The 22,448-nt window shown below is 41.3% G+C and overlaps 2 protein-coding genes across 7 annotated transcripts in view; both read left to right on the top strand.

The window, feature by feature from the left end:
* LOC139577171 (DNA repair protein XRCC4-like) overlaps window positions 1-8,665 on the top strand; it is an 84,533-nt gene extending 75,868 nt beyond the window's left edge. For all 6 annotated transcript variants that reach the window (XM_071404075.1, XM_071404070.1, XM_071404074.1 and 3 more), the window contains one exon: window positions 8,309-8,665. In XM_071404075.1, coding sequence (XP_071260176.1) covers window positions 8,309-8,340 — 32 coding nt within the window. In that variant the 3' untranslated portion in view covers window positions 8,341-8,665. The remainder of the gene's footprint in view (window positions 1-8,308) is intronic.
* A 5,762-nt stretch (window positions 8,666-14,427) lies between these two features.
* Window positions 14,428-22,448, top strand: part of LOC139575361 (versican core protein-like) — a 32,880-nt gene continuing 24,859 nt past the window's right edge. The window contains exons 1-2 of the mRNA XM_071400276.1: window positions 14,428-14,743; window positions 17,014-17,084. Coding sequence (XP_071256377.1) covers window positions 14,721-14,743; window positions 17,014-17,084 — 94 coding nt within the window. The 5' untranslated portion in view covers window positions 14,428-14,720. The remainder of the gene's footprint in view (window positions 14,744-17,013; window positions 17,085-22,448) is intronic.

The following is a 22,448-nucleotide window of genomic DNA, read 5'->3' as shown; positions in this document are numbered from 1 at the left end:
GTGGCGAAGTAAATACAATATAGCAAGTCAAACACTGGAATGGTAGATTTGCAGTGGAAGAATGTGCAAAGTAAAAATAGAAATGATGGGGTGCAAAGGAGCAAAATAAATAAATATATACAGTAGGGGAAGAGGTAGTTGTTTGGGCTAAATTATAGATGGGCTATGTACAGGTGCAGTAATCTGTGAGCTGCTCTGACAGCTGGTGCTTAAAGCTAGTGAGGGAGATAAGTGTTTCCAGTTTCAGAGATTTTTGTAGTTCGTTTCAGTCATTGGCAGCAGAGAACTGGAAGGAGAGGCGGCCAAAGGAGGAATTGGTTTTGGGGGTGACCAGAGAGATATACCTGCTGGAGCGCGTGCTACAGGTGGGTGCTGCTATGGTGACCAGCGAGCTGAGATAAGGGGGGACTTTACCTAGCAGCGTCTTGTAGATGACCTGGAGCCAGTGGGTTTGACGACGAGTATGAAACGCGGGCCAGCCAACGAGAGCGTACAGGTCGCAGTGGTGGGTAGTATATGGGGCTTTGGTGACAAAACGGATGGCACTGTGATAGACTGCATTCAATTTATTGAGTAGGGTATTGGAGGCTATTTTGTAAATTACATCGCCGAAGTCGAGGATCAAAAGGATGGTCAGTTTTACGAGGGTATGTTTGGCAGCATGAGTGAAGGATGCTTTGTTGCGAAATAGGAAGCCAATTCTAGATTTAACTTTGGATTGGAGATGTTTGATGTGAGTCTGGAAGAAGAGTTTACAGTCTAACCAGACACCTAGGTATTGTAGTTGTCCACATATTCTAAGTCAGAACCGTCCAGAGTAGTGATGTTGGACAGGCGGGCAGGTGCAGGCAGCGATCGGTTGAATAGCATGCATTTAGTTTAACTTGTATTTAAGAGCAGTTGGAGGCCACGGAAGGAGAGTTGTATGGCATTTAAGCTCGTCTGGAGGGTTGTTAACACAGTGTCCAACGAAGGGCCAGAAGTATACAGAATGGTGTCGTCTGCGTAGAGGTGGATCAGAGACTCACTAGCAGCAAGAGCAACATCATTGATGTATACAGAGAAGAGAGTCAGCCCGAGAATTGAACCCTGTGGCACCCCCATAGAGACTGCCAGAGGCCCGGACAACAGGCCCTCCGATTTGACATACTCTATCAGAGAAGTAGTTGGTGAACCAAGCGAGGCAATCATTTGAGAAACGAAGGCTATCGAGTCTGCCGATGAGGATGTGGTGATTGACAGAGTCGAAAGCCTTGGCCAGGTTAATGAATACGGCTGCACAGTATTGTTTCTTATCGATGGCGGTTAAGATATTGTTTAGGACCTTGAGCGTGGCTGAGGTACACCCATGACCAGCTCTGAAACCAGATTGCATAGCGGAGGAGGTGCGGTGGGATTCGAAATGGTCGGTAATCTGTTTGTTGACTTGGCTTTCGAAGACCTTAGAACCTTGTGTGAGAAAGAGAGGGGGCCATCTTTTGCCCTGGGGCTCAAGCCTGTAAGTCTGTTCAGCACCTAAAAGGGAAAATGGTCTGCCATTTCACGAATGATCAGAAAGTGGCCACTGTAGCCTCTCAGTGTGGGTATGTGTATATTGCATATGACTCCTGTTCTTTACAATTCAATTCACACAATGTTGACAAGGAATATTGTGTCACTATAAGGACCTGTAAACTCATGTTTTGTGCTTGATTGAGATTCCATTCTATGAAGCAATTTTTTATAGCCTGTCCCTATTTGATGCTGCATGCAAGAGTGGAACCATAGAATTAGGAATTAGAAGACTAGAGCGGACATTAACCTTCTTATGATGGTCCTCAGGTCAGCCATGTTGGTCAGGGAGTTGGTCAATCATGGTTTGCCAGTGCTGTGGAAATATATTGTGTAAAATAATGAATTTAAAGAATGTGTCTGCACTGTATGTGTGTTAGCTAGCTAGCTAGACAGTTTTAGAGAAATTATTCTATAAATCTGTACGGGATAATCAGAGGGGCTATGCGTTCTATGGAAAATAGTGAACGATGTGGAAGGTGTGTTCCACGATGCACTAGCGGAGTGGAACTAACCTTCCATGGAGTTGCGTTATTTTCCAGAGAACGCATAGAGCCCTGAGTTGATTATCCCTTTTATACCATCGCTATAATTGAACACGTTTGCCGGTGAAATTGTGTACAACATCCACTGAAGTAGCTAGCAAGTTTACTAGATAGCTACAGAAGTTACCTTGGTAGCCAAATAGACTTGCTAGTTTAGTAAACCAAACCATCAGTCCTATCTTGCTAAATCTAATTCAACAATGCAATAATGTTAATGTTTTCAATTCAACTTTTTCTTTCAAAAACAGCTCAAACATAGAACATGTAAGAATGAACTAGCCATTGAATTATACCGTGCTGATATACCATGCATTATAGGGATATAATGCACGCTCTAGAATGACCTTTAAGCCAATCAAAAACGAGAATTCAAAAACGCCATGGTATAATTAAGCAATAAGGCCCGAGGTGTGTGGTATACGGCCAATATACCATGGCTAAGGGCTGTTCTTATGCAGATTTAATTCAAAACTGTATCTCGGCCACACAGGAACATTCACTGTCTTCTTGGTAAAGATTCCGGTCTAGATTTGGCCTTGTGTTTTATGTTATTGTCCTGCTGAAAGGTGTATTCATCTCTCAGTGTCTTGTAAAAAGCAGACTGAACTAGGTTTTCCTCTAGGATTTTGCCTGTGCTTAGCTCCATTCTGTTTATTTGTTTTTTTTTATCCTGAAAAACTCCCCAGTCCTTAAGAATTCAAAGCATACCCATAACATCATGCAGCCACCACTATGCTTGAAAATATGGCAAGTGGTACTCTGTAATGTGTTGTATTTGATTTGCCCCAAACGTAACACTCAGGACAAAAAGTGAATTGCTTTGCCACGTTTTTTCCAGTATTACTTTTTTGCCTTGTTGCAAAAAGGATGCATGTTTTGGAATATTTTTTATTATTTACAGGCTTCCTTCTTTTCACTCTGTCAATTAGGTTAGAATTATGGAGAAACTACAATGTTGTTGATTCATCCTCAGTTTTCTCGTATCACAGCCTTCAAACTTTAACTGTTTTAAAGTCACCATTGGCATCAAGGTGAAATCCCTGAGTGGTTTTCATCCTCTTTGGCAACTGAGTATCTTTGTAGTGACTGAGTGTATTGAGACTGAGTGTACATGTACAGTACAACCAGATGAGCCCAGTGTTTCCGACTCTAATTAGTGTGTGTGTGTCTATGTGTGTATTCTAAGACGGTTAACTTATTCTCCTGTCTTATCAGTATTCTATATTTTCTTGGCCTACTTTAGTATCATTACAATCTTCCCCAAACTGCTAGCAGATGGTGGCAGGTAGCGTAGCGGTTAACAGCATTGGGCCAGTAACCGAAAGGTCGTTGATTTGAATCCCTGAGGCAACTAGGTGAACATTCTGTAAATGTGCCCTTGAGCAAGGCACTTAACCCTAATTGCTTCTGTACATCTCTCTGGATAAGAGTGTCTGCTAAATTACTTAAATGTTAGTTTTTTTAAATTGCAGGGCCAAGGGTGACGTGGGAACAGTGTATATGTCCGCTCGTCACCCAATTATAAACGTATACCTGCACTCAAGCTCATCCTTTGGATTAACAAAGCTATGGTTGAGTCTTGGCTCATAACCACATTCTTGACCTCTATCTTTCCCTTGAAGTGATTAAACATGGACACAGTAAACACTATCTTGTTTAGTGTTATATAATTCAGAAGTTTATCTGACGGTACGGTGTCTCTTGTGTTAAATATTCTTATGTGAATTTACTGGGCAAACGCTATGGATTGAATAGGACCATAATTTTGCTAATGAAAACCTTGCTTTAGAGTGGTCTTGAGCATGATTCTATATGTGCTCTGTGATTCTCACACACCAACTGACTGAACATTTTCAATGAGACAGACGAAAACATGGCAAGATCTTTATTGTCCCTATCATAAATTCACACCTCAGGCTATTACAACGGGTGGTCCAAAACTGTTATTATTGGGCTTTGTTCAAATAAAATGCTTTGAAAATCCTAAATGGATTTTATTAAAAGTAATTTTCCTTAATTGCATGAATTAGATTATTCTCATCAGCAATCTGGGATATTATGTTGTTATCATGCCTCTTGGTCAGACTAGGCAATCGACAAGCTTCCCACCCATCATGCCTTCTCCCATGTAATTGCAACCTGGCTAGACTGCTGACTGTAAAGCGTCTCACTCACTTAGCTCTTTTCATTTAACTGTGGCTGAGCTACAGCAAGAATCAATGTTTTCATTGTGAGTTGCAATTTTAAACCAATGAATTGGCTGAAATCTAGCCTACGTGACGTTTCTCATACCGTTTTCGGTTGCAGAATCTGGAGATTTTCCCCACAAATATGTGATTCTGAATCCCCTATGAAGCAGTATGTACTGATTAACTTATTTACAGCAAGGGGGTAGGGAATTAAATGGATCCCACACTTCTGCAATCTATTTACTGTAACTGACTCAAGTCTATGAGTACGCAAGCAATCTGTTTCTTGTTATCAACTCACTTTTTCTCAGAAGGAAATTTCAAAAGTTGAGTAGATTGTAGGTGGATGAAATTATTGATTCACTCTATCTCACTCAATCTCATTTTATTATGCTGGAATTACTCTGATTCATTGGAAGAAAAAATGTGTGACCTATTTGCAAATCGTGTGGGACTGTGTGCAGGTATGCAGATTTGGTGTTTGGTTAGTCATCCCATTGGGATTACTGTTCTGGCCCTGGTTTCCCAATAGCGATGGAATTTGTGTTTTAACAGGAATTTGTGTTTTAACAGTATATTGTTCCTATAACGTCCAAACAACTCACATGTGTTTCCCAAAACAGTACGTAGGAAGAACTTCCACTAAGTGCTTAGTTGGAGCATGTGTCAATACTGATAGGATGGAAAGAAAGGCAGCTCTGCTCTTGGATCCACTTTCTCCGTTCAAATCTTACATTAATATTATAATTATTCTACCACACTGATGACGGATCAGCTCCTAGAGAGATATTATCACCTATATGGAATATTGCGTCTTATTCTAATGCTTACCCTACATAGTTTAGCAGGTGTTATAGCTGGTGCAGCAAAATGCTTATCTTACTAGCTCCTAACAATGCAGTAAAATGTCGAACAATTCAAATGTAAGAGGAAAAAAAGACAAAAAAGACAAGAAATCAAGAATGGCGGGACAAATCTGATTAACAGCCCAAGTAGCACTGTAGCAATAATCAAATACAATCTACCGGTATACGTATGTAATCTAGGAACATTTACACAAAATCAACTAAGAATGATTTGTACAGCAGTAGATATATTACAATAGGCTATGTCAAGAATCCAGTGTATAAATAAATATGCGGTGTGTATAAACAAAACTAAAATACAATGTACAGTTGTAGAAATATTATGTTGAGTTATGTCAGGGATACAGTATTTAAATACACAGTGTGAAACGGAAGTGACCAGTGGTTCAATGTCTCCATAAAAGGCTAATGCACTAAATCACAGATTTGGCACATCATTGTTACACATCAAGAAATATACTGGGGAAAAATATAAACGCAACATGCAATAATTTCCATGATTTTGCTGAGTTACAGTTCATATAAGGAAATCTGTCAACTGAAATAAATATATCAGGTCCTAATCTATGGATTTCACAAAAGGGCTTTATTACAGACAGAAATTCTCCTGAGTTTCATCAGCAGACGATCCCGCAGGTGAAGAAGCAGGATGTGGAGCTCCTGGGCTGGTTACATGTGGTCTGCGGTTGTGAGGCCAGTTGGACGTACTGCCAAATTCTCTAAAAAAGATGTTGGAGGCAGTTTATGGTAGATAAATGAACATTAAATTCTCTGGCAACAGCTCTGGTTGACATTCCTGCAGTCAGCATGCTAATTGCACTCCGCCTCAAAACTTGAGACATCTGTGGCTAAACTGCAACATTTTAGTGTAGCCTTTTATTGTCCCCAAAACTGTGCACTGATCATGCTGTTTAATATGCCACACCAGTCAGGTGGATGGATTATCTTGGCAACCCAGTAAATTCAATGAGAACACGTTTTAATTTACAGCAATGACCTGGGGAATAGTTACAGGGATGAATGAGCCAATTGTAAACTAGAGATGATTAGGCGGCCATGAAGGCCAGATTGGGAATTTAGGCAGGACACCGCAGTTAACAACCCTACTCTTACAATAAGTGCCATGGGATCTTTAGTAACCACAGAGAGTCAGGACACCCGTTTAACATCCCATCCGAAAGACAGCACCCTACACAGGGCAATGTCCCCAATCACTGCCCTGCAGCATTGGGATTTGTATTTTAGACCTGTGGAAAGGGTGCCTCCTACTCACCCTCCTACACCACTTCCAGCAGCATCTGGTCTCCCATCCAGGGACTGACCAGGACCAACCCTGCTGAGCTTCAGAAGCAAGCCAGCAGTGGGATGCAGGGTGGTATGCTGCTGGCTTTTTGGTCACTAACAGGGAAGTAAACAAATGTGTGCACAAATTGGAGAGAAATAAGCTATCTGTGCGTATGGAAAATTTCTGGGATCTTTTATGTCAGCTCATGAAACATGGGACCAACACTTGACATGTTGCGTTGTACTGTATTGATCTTTTAATGCACTCATCTCGGTTTTAATTTGAATAATATTTTTATATTTTGCTTGTTTGTAACAATTGCAAAGACATTGGCAACTTTGTATTTTAAGTCAACTACTTCTGAAGTTATCAGCGACCACAGAGACAGATAAACATCTTCATTCTATGTTTAGCAGAGAAAGTGACGTGGAAGGGCAAAAAAGCATCTAACTATGCACTTAGCTGTTCTACTGGTGGTCTGAGGCAGTCGGTAATAAACAAGTGTTTTCAAGAGTAACTTTGGAAATAATGGTTTTGGAAAAGAGCTTGGAGATTTAACGATGCTCCTACCAAGGTTCTAACGATTAACTTAGCCTTCAGATGCTTTTGCGAAACCAGGCCCAGGAAGCTTCCTTGATAAGTTCCTTTGTATGTTTCATGTTCCCTAGCTGTGCGTCTCAGGACACGTTAATCTGACTCACAGACCAGGGAAGGGTCCAACATGTGTCTGAACATGAAGCCCACTAACCTAAAGCAGCTGTCTGAGGAAGGCCCTCTTATCTCCCTACCCTGTTACAACCCACTGTCTCTCCCTCTCTTTAGGGGTGAGAGAAGAGAGGTGCCCCCCTTGTAAAATCTGTTAGCCCCGTCGAGTCATATGGTGTGTTGACTGGAGGATGCCATGGTGAGCAGAGTATTGGCACGGACAAGGTCAATGGCAAAGTTCTTTAAGCAAGGTGGTCTGGGTAGAAATTGCCCTTAGTCACAGATCAAGGATCAGCTAATCATCCTCAATCCTAACCTTATTGCTAGTGATCATTCACTACCAAAATCTAAGTTTTCCAGATGTTTCAGACCTCAGAAGTCCATGCCCCATGCCATTGGCCTTGTATAACATCTCTGCAACTCTGTGTTATTCCTGATGACAAACTTGCTGTCCAAAGGTGATTGATACCTGTCCTAAGATTCAAATAACATAAACGTTTAAAATAAAACAAAGTTTATTGGTCGTGTACACAGATTTGCAGGTGTTTTAGTAGGTGCAGTGAAATGCTTGTTTCTAGCTCCAACAGTGCAGTAGAATGTCTCGCAAATACAATACTAATACACAAATAGTAAATAACGTAACAAAATGTGGAATTTTATTCTGTAGATACAGTGCAACATGATAAAATCCTATAGGATAGGTTCCAAAATCTTTTGGATTGTCTTTTGGATTGTAATAAATGTTATTATTGGAATTTTTTGACGAGGGTACCCTCCTCTCTTTTCCAGTTTCACCACTCTAGGCCAGCCAGCTGTAGGGAGGGGTATAGTAGGTACCTGGTGGTCAGCCCGGGGATGATTACAGTGCAGACAGGCATGGAGACGACACCTAACACTTTTACAAGGGCCCCCAGGGGGCCAGGACCATCTTCCCTAAAAACAGGCTGATCACCCCTGCTCGAGCTCTCATCTGGTCTGAAGAGTCTCTGAGACAACACAGTGATGTCACAATACAACTTGCCTGCACTGCTAGACCAGATCTTCCTGTCAGCTTTGATTCACAGAGCCTGTTCTCAATGACTACTATTAAGGGCAGTCATTAGTGTTGTTATTAGCGGCTAAATTTGCTTAAGGAAAGTAAACGACATGCAACTTTCACATTTTCAGGAAGGACCCACCAACATGAGCTGAGCAGATAACCAATCAGGATGCCGTTTCGAGGTTGTTCTCAGCATCACAGCCAAACTAAAGGAAGACAGACTTTCAATGACTCACCAATGTCAATGCAGTGCATTGGTCTACAAAACCAGATGATTTCATTTGATGTGTTGTTTATTGTCAAGGGGAATACCACTGTACAATGTGGAAGAGGAAGGTCATATTTGTGAAATATTCACCCCCTAAGAAATTTTCACCATACACATTTTATTTTGTGTTGGGACATGGTTCTTAGTTTATCTTGATAAGTATTTTTGTTTTTCATATCTTATATTAATTGACGTAATAAAGTTTGTAAGAAATTCACTATGATGTTTATGTTGTCTATTTTTGACTTCCTGCTTGTATTTAGCCTGAGGTCACACAGGAAGACTCAGGCCTCGCACAACACATGCAGTGTCAAAGGTTTAGAGACAGATCAGCTTGTTTGAGAAGTCATGCAAGAGGAAATCAGCATTCCAATGCCAGATGGATGTATCCTTGCATGTTCGAACATCAGTCAGCACACTAGAACTGACTGTCAATCAATCAATCAAATGTATTTATAAAGTCCTTCTTACATCAGCTGATGTCACAAAGTGCTGTACAGAAACACAGCCTAAAACCCCAAACAGCAAGCAATACAGGTGTAGAAGCACGGTGGCTAGGAAAAACTCCCTAGGAAGAAACCTAGAGAGGAACCAGGCTATGAGGGGTGGCCAGTCCTCTTCTGGCTGTGCAGGGTGGAGATTATTACAGAACATGGCCAAGATGTTCAAATGTTCATAGATGACCAGCAGGGTCAAATAATAATAATCACAGTGGTTGTCGAGGGTGCAACAGGTCAGCACATCAGGAGCAAATGTCAGTTGGCTTTTCATAGCCGCCGATCATTCAGAGTATCTCTACCGCTCCTGCTGTCTCTAGAGAGTTGAAAACAGCAGGTCTGGGACAGGTAGCACATCCAGTGAACAGGTCAGGGAACATTGACACAGGTAGAACAGTTGAAACTGGAGTAGCAGCACGACCAGGTGGACTGGGGACAGCAAGGAGTCATCAGGCCAGGCAGTCCTGAGGCATGGTCCTAGGGTTCAGGTCCTCCGAGAGAGAGAAAGAGAGAGAATTAGAGAAAGCATACTTAAATTCACACAGGACACCGGATAAGACAGGAGAAATACTCCAGATATAACAGACTGACCCTAGCCCCCTGACACATAAACTACTGCAGCATAAATACTGGAGGCCGAGACAGGAGAGGTCGGGAGACACTGTGGCCCCGTCCGACGATACCCCCGGACAGGACCAAACAGGCAGGATATAACCCCACCCACTTTGCCTAAGCACATCTCCTACACCACTAGAGGGATATCTTCAACCACCAACTTACCACCCTGAGACAAGGCCGAGTATAGCCCACGAAGATCTCCCCCACGGCACAACCCAAGGGGGGGCGCCAACCCGGACAGGGAGATCACGTCATTGACTCAACCCACTCAAGTGTCGCACCCCTCCTAGGGACGGCATGGAATAGCACCAGTAAGCCAGTGACTCAGCCCCTGTAATAGGGTTAGAGACAGAGAATCCCAGTGCAGAATCCCAGTGCAGGCAGAGACAGCAAAGGCGGTTCGTTGCTCCAGTGCCTTTCCATTCACCTTCACACTCCTGGGCCAGACCACACTCAATCATAGGACCTACTGTAGAGATGAGTCTTCAATAAAGAGTCTGCGTCCCTCACATGGATAGGCAGACCATTCCATAAAAATGGAGCTCTATTGGAGAAAGCCCGGCCTCCAGCTGTTTGCTTAGAAATTCTAGGGACAGTAATGAGGCCTACGTCTTGTGACCGTAGCGTACGTGTAGGTATGTACGGCAAGACCAAATCGGAAAGATAGGTAGGAGCAAGCCCATGTAATGCTTTGTAAGTTAGCATTAAAACCTTGAAATCAGCCCTTGCCTTAACAGGAAGCCGGTGTAGAGAGGCTAGCACTGGAGTAATATGATACCATTTTTTGGTTCTAGCCAAGATTCTAGCAGCCGTGTTTAGCACTAACTGAAGTTTATTTAGTGCTTTATCCAGGTAGCCGGAAAGTAGAGCATTGCAGTAGTCTAACCTAGAAGTGACAAAGGCATGGATTAATCGTTCTGCATCATTTTTGGACATAAAGTTTCAGATTTTTGCAATGTTACATAGATGGAAAAAAGCTGTCCTTGAAACAGTCTTGATATGTTCGTCAAAATAGAGATCAGGGTCCAGAGTAACGCCGAGGTCCTTCAGTTTTATTTGAGACGACTGTACTGTACAACCATCAAGATTAATTGTCAGATTCAACAGAAGATCCCTTTGTTTCTTGGGACCTAGAACAAGCATCTCTGTTATGTCCAAGTTTGAAAGTAGAAAATGTGCAGCCATCCACTTCCTTATGTCTGAAACACAGGCTTCCAGCGAGGGCCATTTTGGGGCTTCACCATGTTTCATCAAAATGTACAGCTGTGTGTCATCCGCATAGCAGTGAAAGTTAACATTATGTTTCTGAATGACATCACCAAGAGGTAAAATATATAGTGAAGACAATAGTGGTCCTAAAATTTAGCCTTGGGAACACTGAAATTTACAGTTGGTTTGTCAGAGGACAAACAATCCACAGAGACAAAATTATGTCTTTCCGACAGATAAGATCCAAACCAGGCCAGAACTTGTCCGTGTAGACCAATTTGTGTTTCCAATCTCTCCAAAAGATCATGGTGATCGATGGAATCAAAAGCAGCACTAAGGTCTAGGAGCACGAGGACAGATGCAGAGCCTCGGTCTGACGCCATTAAAAGGTAATTTACCACCTTCACAAGTGCAGTCTCAGTGCTATGTTGGGGTCTAAAACCAGACTGAAGCGTTTCGTATACATTGTTTGTCTTCAGAAAGGCAGTGAGGTGCTGCGCAACAGCTTTTTCTAACATTTTTGAGAGGAACGGGAGATTTGATATAGGCTGATAGTTTTTTATATTTTCTGGGTCAAGGTTTGGCTGTTTCAAGTGTGGCTTTATTATTGCCACTTTTAGTGAGTTTGGTACACATCCGTTGGATGGAGAGCCGTTTATTATGTTCAACATAGGAGGGCCAAACACAGGAAGCAGCTCTTTCAGTAGATTAGTTGGAATAGGGTCCAGTATGTAGCTTGAAGGTTTAGAGGTCATGATTATTTTCATCAATGTGTCAAGAGATATAGTACTAAAAAACGTGAGTGTCTCCCTTGATCCTAGGTCCTGGCAGAGTTGTGCAGACTCAAGACAACTGAGCTTTGGAGGAATATGCATATTTAAAGAGCAGTCCGTAATTTGCTTTCTAATGATCTTTTCCTCAAAGAAGTTCATGAATTTATCACTGCTGAAGTGAAAGCCATCCTCTCTTGGGGAATGCTGATTTTTAGTTAGCTTTGCGACAGTATCAAAAATAAATGTTGGATTGTTCTTATTTTCCTCAATTAAGTTGGAAAAATAGGATGATCGAGCAGCAGTGAGGTCTCTTCGATACTGCACGGTACTGTCTTTCCAAGCTAGTCGGAAGACTTCCAGTTTGGTGTAGCGCCATTTTCGTTCCAATTTTCTGGAAGCTTGCTTCAGAGCTCGGGTATTTTCTGTATACAGGGAGCTAGTTTCCAATGACAAATATTTTTTGTTTTTAGAGGTGCGACTGCATCTAGGGTATTGCGCAATGTTACATTGACTTCCTCAGTTAGGTGGTTAACTGATTTTTGTACTCTGACATCCTTGGGTAGGCGGAGGGAGTCTGAAAGGGCATCTAGGAATCTTTGGGTTATCCGAGAATTTATAGCACGACTTTTGATGATCCTTGGTTGGGGTCTGAGCAGATTATTTTTTGCTATTGCAAACATTTTAAAATGGTGGTCCGATAGTCCAGGATTATGAGGAAAAACATTAAGATCCACAACATTTATTCCACGGGACATACCTAGGTCCAGAGTATGCCTGTGGCAGTGAGTATGTCCGGAGACATGTTGGACAAAACCCACCGAGTCGATGATGGCTCCGAAAGCCTTTTGGAGTGTGTCTGTGGACTTTTCCATGTGAATATTAAAGTCACCAAAAATTTGAATATTATCTGCCATGACTACAAGGTCCAATAGGAATTCATGGAACTCAATGAGGAACGCTGTATATGGCCCAGGAGGCCTGTAAACAGTAGCCTTAAAAAGTGATTAAAAAAAATATATATATTGAAATTTGCTATCATAAATGTTAGCAACACCTCCGACTAGGCAAATACAGTGCAAAAGTAGGCTACATCATTCACATACTTTACAGAGAAGGAACACACACCTTCCCACTGTGTGGATCCACTATAATGATAATGGAGTGCCATGTCAGTTTTATGTGATCAACGATCAGAGACTGTATTAAAGTCGAATAACACATCTAAGCACATAACAGGTGTGGAAGTCCCCATTATACTATGTAGACATCCCAAATGGAGCTGTTAGCAATCTTCACTATCCAAATGGTAAGACTTAAATCACCTATTAGGCATGTAGGGGCTGAATTATGTTGGATTGGACATCCCTGTGTAAACAGTTGACGGGATAGTCTGAATAAAGTGTCTGTTGGGAATAGTTATTTTAACCCTTAACCTACGGAACTAACAATTCCATAACACATATCATGATAACATTGTTTAATGACAAATTTGTGAATACATATTATTGACCAACATATCATGCGAAAGTAGGTGAAACATTCTAACATTTATATTATCTTAAAGCACTTTTAAATTACAATAATTCATCCAAAAACACTAACTATTTCAAAAATAATATTTTCCTATGCCTGGCCAAGCATGGTGTTCATAATGAATTGTTTTATGGAGAAGTGTGGTATTAGACCTAAGAATACTGCAAGTAGCTCTGGATAAGAGTGTCTGCTAAATGACTAAAGTGTAAAATGTGAAAATGTTAATTTATTTTTTCTCCCAAACAAACAAAAATCTACTTTATAAAATGACAGTACACATACTGTATCAAGAACTAGGAGATTTGAAATTGATGATAGGCTACATGAGAAAGACTGCATGCGCAATCCTTGATTGATTTAACAATGAACAAGCTCCTCTGACAACGATTTCGGAATGGAATCCCTTTTTTTGAGTTTTGGTCACACACACACCTCCCCCAGAGGTTCATCCAGCCTACGTATTCTGACAGTAGCCAATGAACGTTACTATCAGCCAGGAGGTAGAGCGGTCCGGCCTCTCCCCCGTGTGGAAAGGACAGGCAAAGGGGCTTCACTGTCAGATCAGTCACTGGCTCTCAGGCTCTGGCTCTGTCGGGTCATGTCAGTGGTCTCAGTTATCCGACCTAGAGCCGTGAAGTAGCCTTGTTCTTAGATCATATTTGCGTTGCCAATGGTGAAATGCCTGCAACAAATGAAGTGAACTTGCCAACTTCTCATACAGTAGGCTACATTAGATTTTTTCATTGAATTATCACACATTTGCTTATCGCCGGCCCGCTATGTTGGCAGGAATAGGCTTTTGCGCAAAAGTGTATGTTTACGCACCATTTGTAGCCTATTGATTCGATTGGGTTGTATCGAAATTTTGTCAAAAGTGGGCGACCTCATCCCTCTACAGTTGTGTGTGTTGTCCAACAAGGAACTTTATCCAGTTGTTGAATTACACATCACTCCTTCAACGCGCTCCGTTCCATTACGCGCACCCTTAGGTAGGAGTGGTCTACACCTTGCATCATTTTGGACACCCCTTTATTCCAAAGGAATTCGTTGATCATCTTCAGTATTTTCTTGGATCAAATTATGGAAGAAAAGATGATGGCTCTGACTAGTGATTTGAATATTGAAGAGAAACATATCATTATTTTGTATTGATTAATTTAATTGACGCATGGGTACATCTGGGTTCCAAATAGAAAGTTAAATGCATTCATTGACAACGGTCTGACCAGTGCAAGTGAATTGTGTGGTGTAGCAACAACGTTATTGGATGAGGATGTTCGTGTTAGACAAAGGGTCTAATTATGTTTTTTTTTTCTCCCTCCCAAAGGTGTCCACAATTTTTTCGGATGGGCAGTGGGCCCCTCCTCTCCAACAGTGACGAAATAACAGTGGGTGTAAAGAGAATTTGAACTTGCAGCCGGCTACCACTTCTTGGTTGCTCTTGCCCGGATCAGAACAAGCAACATACTGGAGTGGGACACTGCACCACAGAAACAGTGATTGGAGAGGATCTGCGCACCCGGGAAAGAAGTGCTTAGTGACCGACTTTCAGATAAAATATTTATTGGGCACTTTTTACGCATGACTACACTGGGAGTAACTGGAATTTCAAGGATATAAACTGATTCTCTTTCTATATTTCATGGAGTTAAAACCTTGTTTAAGGTAATGTTTATTGTTGTTATTTTATTATACTATATATTAGTACGCCTTTACTTAAAGCATCCAGGTATAATGCTTTATAACTTGTTATAAGCATGTATGAGCCTTTATGTCTTATAAAAAAGCTTATCATATTTTATGTCTCTATTGGCCTATACATTTTCTTGGAGCAGGGATACAATAATTAGTTATAAAGTTATTTTGACTTATTTTTGAGCATCCTTTGCGGATGATAGCCTCATTGGACAAACAGTTCAGTGCGTGCATATTTTTAGGCTAAGTTGTATTGTCCTTAAATACCCCGTCTGTGTAACTCACAGTCAGTGTTAGAAAAAGTACTAAATGTCATACTTGAGTAAAATTAAAGACACCTTAATAGAAAATGACTCAAGTGAAAGTGAAAGTCACCCAGTAAAATACTAGTTGTCTAAAAGTATTTGGTTTTAAATAGACTTAAGTATCAAAAGTAAATGGAATTGCTAAAATGTACTTAAGTATCAAAAGTAAAAGTATAAACCATTGCAGATTCCTTTTATTAAACAAACCAGGAGGCACATTTTTATTTTATTTTATTGGCGGATAGCCAGGGGCACAATCCGACACTTAGTTTAGTGAGTCCGCCAGATCAGAGGCAGTAGGGATGACCAGGGATGTTCTCTTGATAAGTGTGTGAATTGGACCATTTTCCTGTCAAAATGTAACGAGTACTTTTGGGTGTCAGGGAAAAGGTATGGAGTAAAAAGTACATCATTTTTAAATAGTAAAGTAAAGTACAGATACCACAAAAAACTACAAAGGATTTTTACTTAATTAAGTACGGTACACCACTGCCCACAGTTCACATGTTGTCCACACTTGTTGGACACCAAATGTTTGTTCTTCTTCTGTAGACGACGGTTGAGGTTTGTAGCCTGACAGGTGAACCAGTTTCACTCAGTTATGCATCACCTTTCTCAAAGTTGGTATTTTAACGATATTGGTCATATCAAGTCCTGATTAAATGTACGTGACATTTACATTAGGTAGCCCACAGGTGTCCCTATATATATGGGATAGTGGGAAATGTTGACAGTGAAAATAATCAATGTTTCACATTTCAGCAAACTCATAACAAGGAAAGTTCTTTAGGATTTAAATAATGTTATAGTCTACCTTTCTTGCAATGCGCTTTTATGCACAACTCGAGAAAGCATTACAAACACTGGGCTATTGTAAGCCTATTGGTGTGCCATTGGTTACCGCTGTTAGCCTATCCAGTGGTATAGGGCAGTCTAGCCAAATTGAGTTTGAGAAGCTTTAGACACTCAGTGGTCGATGAGAGAGTAATCTCGTCCACCCAGCCGGCTCTCTCTAGCAATTGATCCTGGAAACGAGGTTAATGATAGAGCAAGATGACAGAACGCGGGGCAGTACATCAAACAGACAGGTTATAGATTAATACATGGGCAATGTGAATTGGCAACTCATCGATTACCCCTCCCCTCAACAATTTTTTTTTTACCAGCCGCCAGAGATTATTTTTTCTTTAAATGACTGTTCTTGGGGTGGAGTGTATTGAATCAAACTTCCACACAGCCAGCCAGCCAACCCAGCCCCTCTAGACGTGTATTACGATATAACATGTCACAGCCTACCCGCCCTGAACTCTCTCCCACAATCAACTCAAATAACCGAGTGCTTGCTATCAGATACATTTATTACCTTTTAATTTGACGTCGGGAAGCGTGGCCAGCCGACCGAGAGGCTATAATGTAACAGTTCCAACTGTCACTCGTGTTTACATTGCCGAGGTGCAAATTAAATGAGGCCAATCACAGCCAGTCTGTTGAGCGGCCCCCCCTTTTCCCCCACACATTTGTGACTTGACCCAACAGGAGGCTACCTCCATGGGGTTCTCAATCCCACCACCCACATTCGGAGGAAGTGACAAGCCAGACAAATTGTGTTTAGCGACCACCGGGGCATCATACTAAGCAAGAGAGAGCCGCTGGACACTCGTTCAGGGCTGTAGAATGACACCGCAGAAACGGGGACGGGCAGAACCATTCAATTAACCGCTATCAGGATTATATTCTCTAATCGATCCGTTGGAGTTACAACAATTACGTAATTTTGTTGGTCCACCACTATCGCTCACTTTTGAACATGCTGACATGTCAATGGACGCATCACTGTAATGAATGAGGAATGTGTATCTTGTTAGACCTTATAGCAGAAGGCTGGTGTGTCTCATAATAATCAGTTAATTCATTGTGTTTCCCTCCCACCTTCAGGTTCAAGATGATACTGAATATAAAACATATCCTCTGGTTATCCTGCCTGTGTCAAAGTGCATCTGTGTTCGGTAAGTGTTGCCTACTACTACTTCTACTTCTACTATTATTACTGCTACTACTACTACTACAGGCTACTACTACTACTACTACTACTACTACTACTACTATTAATAATACTACTACTCTCTCTCTCTCTCTCTCTCTCTCTCTCTCTCTCTCTCTCTCTCTCTCTCTCTCTCTCTCTCTCTCTCTCTCTCTCTGTACAGTTTCTGTATGTGTGAGTGTGTTAAAAAAGGATTACCATATTAAAGTGAGAGTTCAGTTCACATAACATGGTTGTCCTTAAAATAAGTGACATGCGTAAATGAATCACTAATCCCATTAAATAAATAATAATCTTCAGATATGACTTTGTCAAAGCAACACAATGACTAGGGCTTCACAGTGACAGTGAAATTGGGAGACATTTTGGGATTAAGTGGGTTAAAATCTTCCTAGAAGTGACACAGGTTTTGACAGAGGGACATGCTAAATGCTGAATTTTGGAACTTTAGCAAGCCTTTATTGAATTTTCCATGTGGTCTATATTAAAGGGCACTTCATTTAATATACAGTTGAAGTCGGAAGTTTACATACACTTAGGTTGGAGTCATTAAAACTAGTTTTTCAACCAATCCACAAATTTCTTGTTAACAAACTATTGTTTTGGCAAGTCGGTTAGGACATCTAATGTGAGCATGACACAAGTCATTTTTCCAACAATTATTTACAGACAAATTATTTCACTTAAAATTCACTGTATCACAATTCCAGTGGGTCAGAAGTTTACATACACTAAGTTGACTGTGCCTTTAAACAGCTTGGAAAATTCCAGAAAATGTCATCATGGCTTTAGAAGCTTCTGATAGGCTAATTGACATAATTTGAGTCAATTGGAGGTGTACCTGTGGATCTATTTCAAGGTCTACCTTCAAACTCAGTGTATCTTTGCTTGGCATCATGGGAAAATCAAAAGAAATCAGACCTCAGAAAATAAATTGTAGACCTCCACTAGTCTGGTTCATCCTTGGGAGCAATTTCCAACCGCCTGAAGGTACCACGTTCATCTGTACAAACAATAGTACGCAGGTATAAACACCATGGGACCACGCAGCCATCATACCGCTCAGGAAGGAGACGTGTTCTGTCTCCTAGAGATGAACGTACTTTGGTGCGAAAAGTGCAAATCAATCCCAGAACAACAGCAAAGGACCTTGTGAAGATGCTGGAGGAAACAGGTACAAAAGTATCTATATTCACAGTAAAACGTGTCCTATATCAACATAACCTGAAAGGCCGCTCAGCAAGGAAGAAGCCACTGCTCCAAACCCGCCATAAAAAAGACAGACTACGGTTTACAACTGCACATGGGGACAAAGATCATACTTTTTGGAAAAATGTCCTGTGGTCTGATGAAACAAAAATAGAACTGTTTGGCCATAATGACCATTGTTATGTTTGGAGGAAAAAGGGGGAGGCTTGCAAGCAGAAGAACACCATATCAACTATGAAGCACGGGGGTGGCAGCACCATGTTGTGGGGGGGCTTTGCTGCAGGAGGGACTGGTGCACATCACAAAATAGATGGCATCATGAGGCGAGGAAAATTATGTGGATGGAAAATTATGTGGATATATTGAAGCAACATCTCAAGACATCAGTCATGAAGTTCAAGCTTGGTCGCAAATGGGTCTTCCAAATGGACAATGACCACAAGCATACTTCCAAAGTTGTGGCTTAAGGAATGCGTGTGCGAGCAAGGAGGCCTACTTACCTGACTCAGTTTCACCAGCTCTGTCAGGAGGAATGGGCCAAAATTCACCCAACTTATTGTGGGAAGCTTGTGGAAGGCTACCCAAAACGTTTGACCCAAGTTAAACAGTTTAACTTCTTATGGCTGCAATCCCGTTAACGGGATGATATGACAACAGCCAGTGAAAGTGCAGGGCGCCAAATTCAAACAACAGAAATCTCATAATTAAAATTCCTCAAACATACATGTATCTTATACCATTTTAAAGGCAATCTTGTTGTTAATCCCACCAAAGTGTCTGATTTCAAATAGGCTTTTCAGCGAAAGCACCACAAACGATTATGTTAGGTCACCGCAAAATCACAGACAAACACAGTCATTTTTCCAGCCAAAGACAGGAGTCACAAAACGCAGAAATAGAGATAAAATGAATCACTAACCTTTGATGATCTTCATCAGATGACACTCATAGGACTTCATGTTACACAATACATATATGTTGTGTTCGATAAAGTTAATATTTATATCCTAAATAAATGCAGAGAACCACGTCAAATATCATAAATACTCATCATAAACTTTGATGAAAGATACATGTTTTACATAGAATTAAAGATACACTTGTTCTTAATGCAACCGCTGTGTCAGATTTCAAAAAGATTTACGGCAAAAGCACAATATTCAATAATCTGAGAACAGCGTTCAGTCACAAAAGCAAGCCATACAGTTACCGCCCAAATTGTGCAGTCAACAAAACTCATAAAAAGCATTATAAATCTTCACTTACCTTTGCGGATCTTCGTCGGAATGCACTCCCAGGACTCCCACTTCCACAAGAAATGTTCGTTTTGTTCGGTAATGTCCATCATTTATGTCCAAATAGCTATTTTTGTTAGCGTGTTTGGTAAACAAATCCAACGTCTGGAAGCGCGTTCACTAAAAGCAGACGAAATGTCAAAAAGTTCCGTAACAGTCAGTAGAAACATGTCAAACGATGTATTGAATCAATCTTTAGAATGTTTTTAACATAAATCTTGAATAACGTTCCAACTGGAGAATTACATTGACTTCAGATGTGCGATGGAACATAGCTCCCTCTCATGTGAACGCGCGTGGTCAGAGCATGGTCAGGTCATGATAGACCTGACTAATTCCTGTCTCCTTCGGCCCCATTTCACAGTAGAGGCATCAGTCAAGGTTCTACAGACTGTTGACATCTAGTGGAAGCCGTAGGAAGTGCAAACTCATCCATATCTCACTGTGAATTCAATAGGGTCTTGGTTGAAAATCGACCAGCCTCAGAATTCCCACTTCCTGTTTGGATTTATTCTCAGGTTTTTGCCTGCCATATGAGTTCTGTTTTACTCACAGACATCATTCAAACAGTTTTAGAATCTTCAGACTGTTTTCTATCCAATACGAATAATACTATGCATATATTAGCAACTGGGACTGAGGAGCAGGCAGTTTACTATGGGGACCTCTGGGCACCTTTCATCCAAGCTACTCAATACTGCTCCTGCAGCTATAAGAAGTTAAAGGCAATGCTGCCAAATACTAATTGAGTGTATGTAAACTTCTGACCCACTGGGATTGTGATGAAAGAAATAAAAACTTAAATAAATCATTCTCTCTACTACTATTCTGACATTTCACATTCTTAAAATAAAGTGGTGATCCTAACTGACCAAAGACAGGGACTTTTTACTGGGATTAAATGTCAGGAATTGTGAAAAACTGAGTTTAAATTTAGTTGGCTAAGGTGTATGTAAACTTCCGACTTCAAGTGTATATAAACATCAAAGCGACCCAAAATGCACTTATTTTGTGGAATGACCCATGCATGTGTTTCAGCACAAATCAGGTCGGCAAGTAGTCAAACACACTTTTTGGTCCTAAGTCAATTGGAAAGTATTGTGCTTTGGGCGGCAGATATTCTAGTGGTTATAGCATTGGGGCAGGAACCGAAAGTTTGCTGGTTCAAATACCTGAGCCGACAAGGTGAAAAATCTGTGGATGTGCCCATGTGCAAGGCACTTAACTCTAATCTGCTCCAGGGGTGCCGTACTACTATGGCTGACCCGTAAACTGTATTTATCTGGTGTATGTGAAAATATAATTTGTTTTTAAATGGTTTACAGTAACCATTACTGTTATAAGGTCCTAAACAATATCATAACCGCCATCGATAAGAGACATTACTGTGCAGCCGTATTCATCCACCTGGCTAAGGCTTTCGACTCTGTCAATCACAACATTCTTATTGGCAGACGCAACAACCATGGTTTCTCAAATGATTGCCTTCTCAAATGTTCACCAACTACTTCTCCGATAGAGTTCAGTATGTCAAATCGGAGGGCTTGTTTTCCGGACCTCTGGCAGTCTCTATGGCGGTGCCACAGGGTTAAATTCTCGGGCCGACTCTCTTCTCTGTATACATCAATGATGTCGCTGGTGATTCTTTGATCCACCTCTACGCAGACAACACCATTCTGTATACATCTGGCCCTTCTTTGGACACTGTGTTAACTAACCTCCAGATGAGCTTCAATGCCATAAACTCTCCTTCCGTGGCCTCCAACTGCTCTTAAATGCAAATAAAACTAAATGCATGCTCTTCAACCGATCACTGCCCGCACTTGCCCGCCCGTCCAGCATCACTACTCTGGACGGTTCTGACTTAGAATATGTGGACAACTACAATACCTAGGTGTCTGGTTAGACTGTAAACTCTTCTTCCAGACTCATAATAAACATCTCCATTCCAAAATTAAATCTAGAATCGGCTTCCTATTTTGCAACAAAGCATCCTTCACTCATGCTGCCAAACATACCTTCTTAAAACGGACCATCCTACCAATCCTCGACTTCGGTGATGTCATTTACAAAATAGCCTCCAACACTCTACTCAACAAATTGGATGCAGTCTATCACAGTGCCATCCGTTTTGTCACCAAAGCCCCATATACTACCCACCACTGCGACCTGTATGCTCTCGTTGGCTGGCCCTCGCTTCATACTCGTCGCCAAACCCACTGGCTCCAGGTCATCTACAAGTCTCTGCTAGGTAAAGCCCCGCCTTATCTCAGCTCACTGGTCACCATAGCAGCACCCACCCGTAGCACGCGCTCCAGCAGGTATATCTCACTGGTCATCCCCAAAGCCAATTCTTCCTTTGGCCGCCTCTCCTTCCAGTTCTCTGCTGCCAATGACTGGAACAAACTGCAACAATCTCTGAAGCTGGAGACTCTTACCTCCCTCACTAGCTTTAAGCACCAGCTGTCAGAGCAGCTCACAGATCACTGCACCTGTACATAACTCATCTGTAAATAGCCCATCCAATCTACCTCTTCCCCATGCTGTATTTATTTATTTATCAAGCTCCTTTGCACCTCAGTATCTCTACTTGCACATTCATCTTCTTCACATTCTACCATTCCAGTGTTTAATTGTTATATTGTAATTACTTTGCCACCATGGCCTATTTATTGCCTTATCTCTCTTATCCTACCTCATTTGCACATGCTGTATATAGATTTTCCTACTGTATTATTGTTTGTATGTTTGTTAATTCCATGTGTAACTCTGTGTTGTTGTATGTGTCGAACTGCTTTGCTTTATCTTGTCCAGGTCGCAGTTGC

This window comes from Salvelinus alpinus, chromosome 5 (assembly GCF_045679555.1).
Source record: "Salvelinus alpinus chromosome 5, SLU_Salpinus.1, whole genome shotgun sequence".
Classification (NCBI taxonomy): domain Eukaryota; kingdom Metazoa; phylum Chordata; class Actinopteri; order Salmoniformes; family Salmonidae; genus Salvelinus; species Salvelinus alpinus.
Note: the sequence above shows the minus strand (reverse complement) of the source record. Positions and strands in the feature narration are given on the sequence as shown.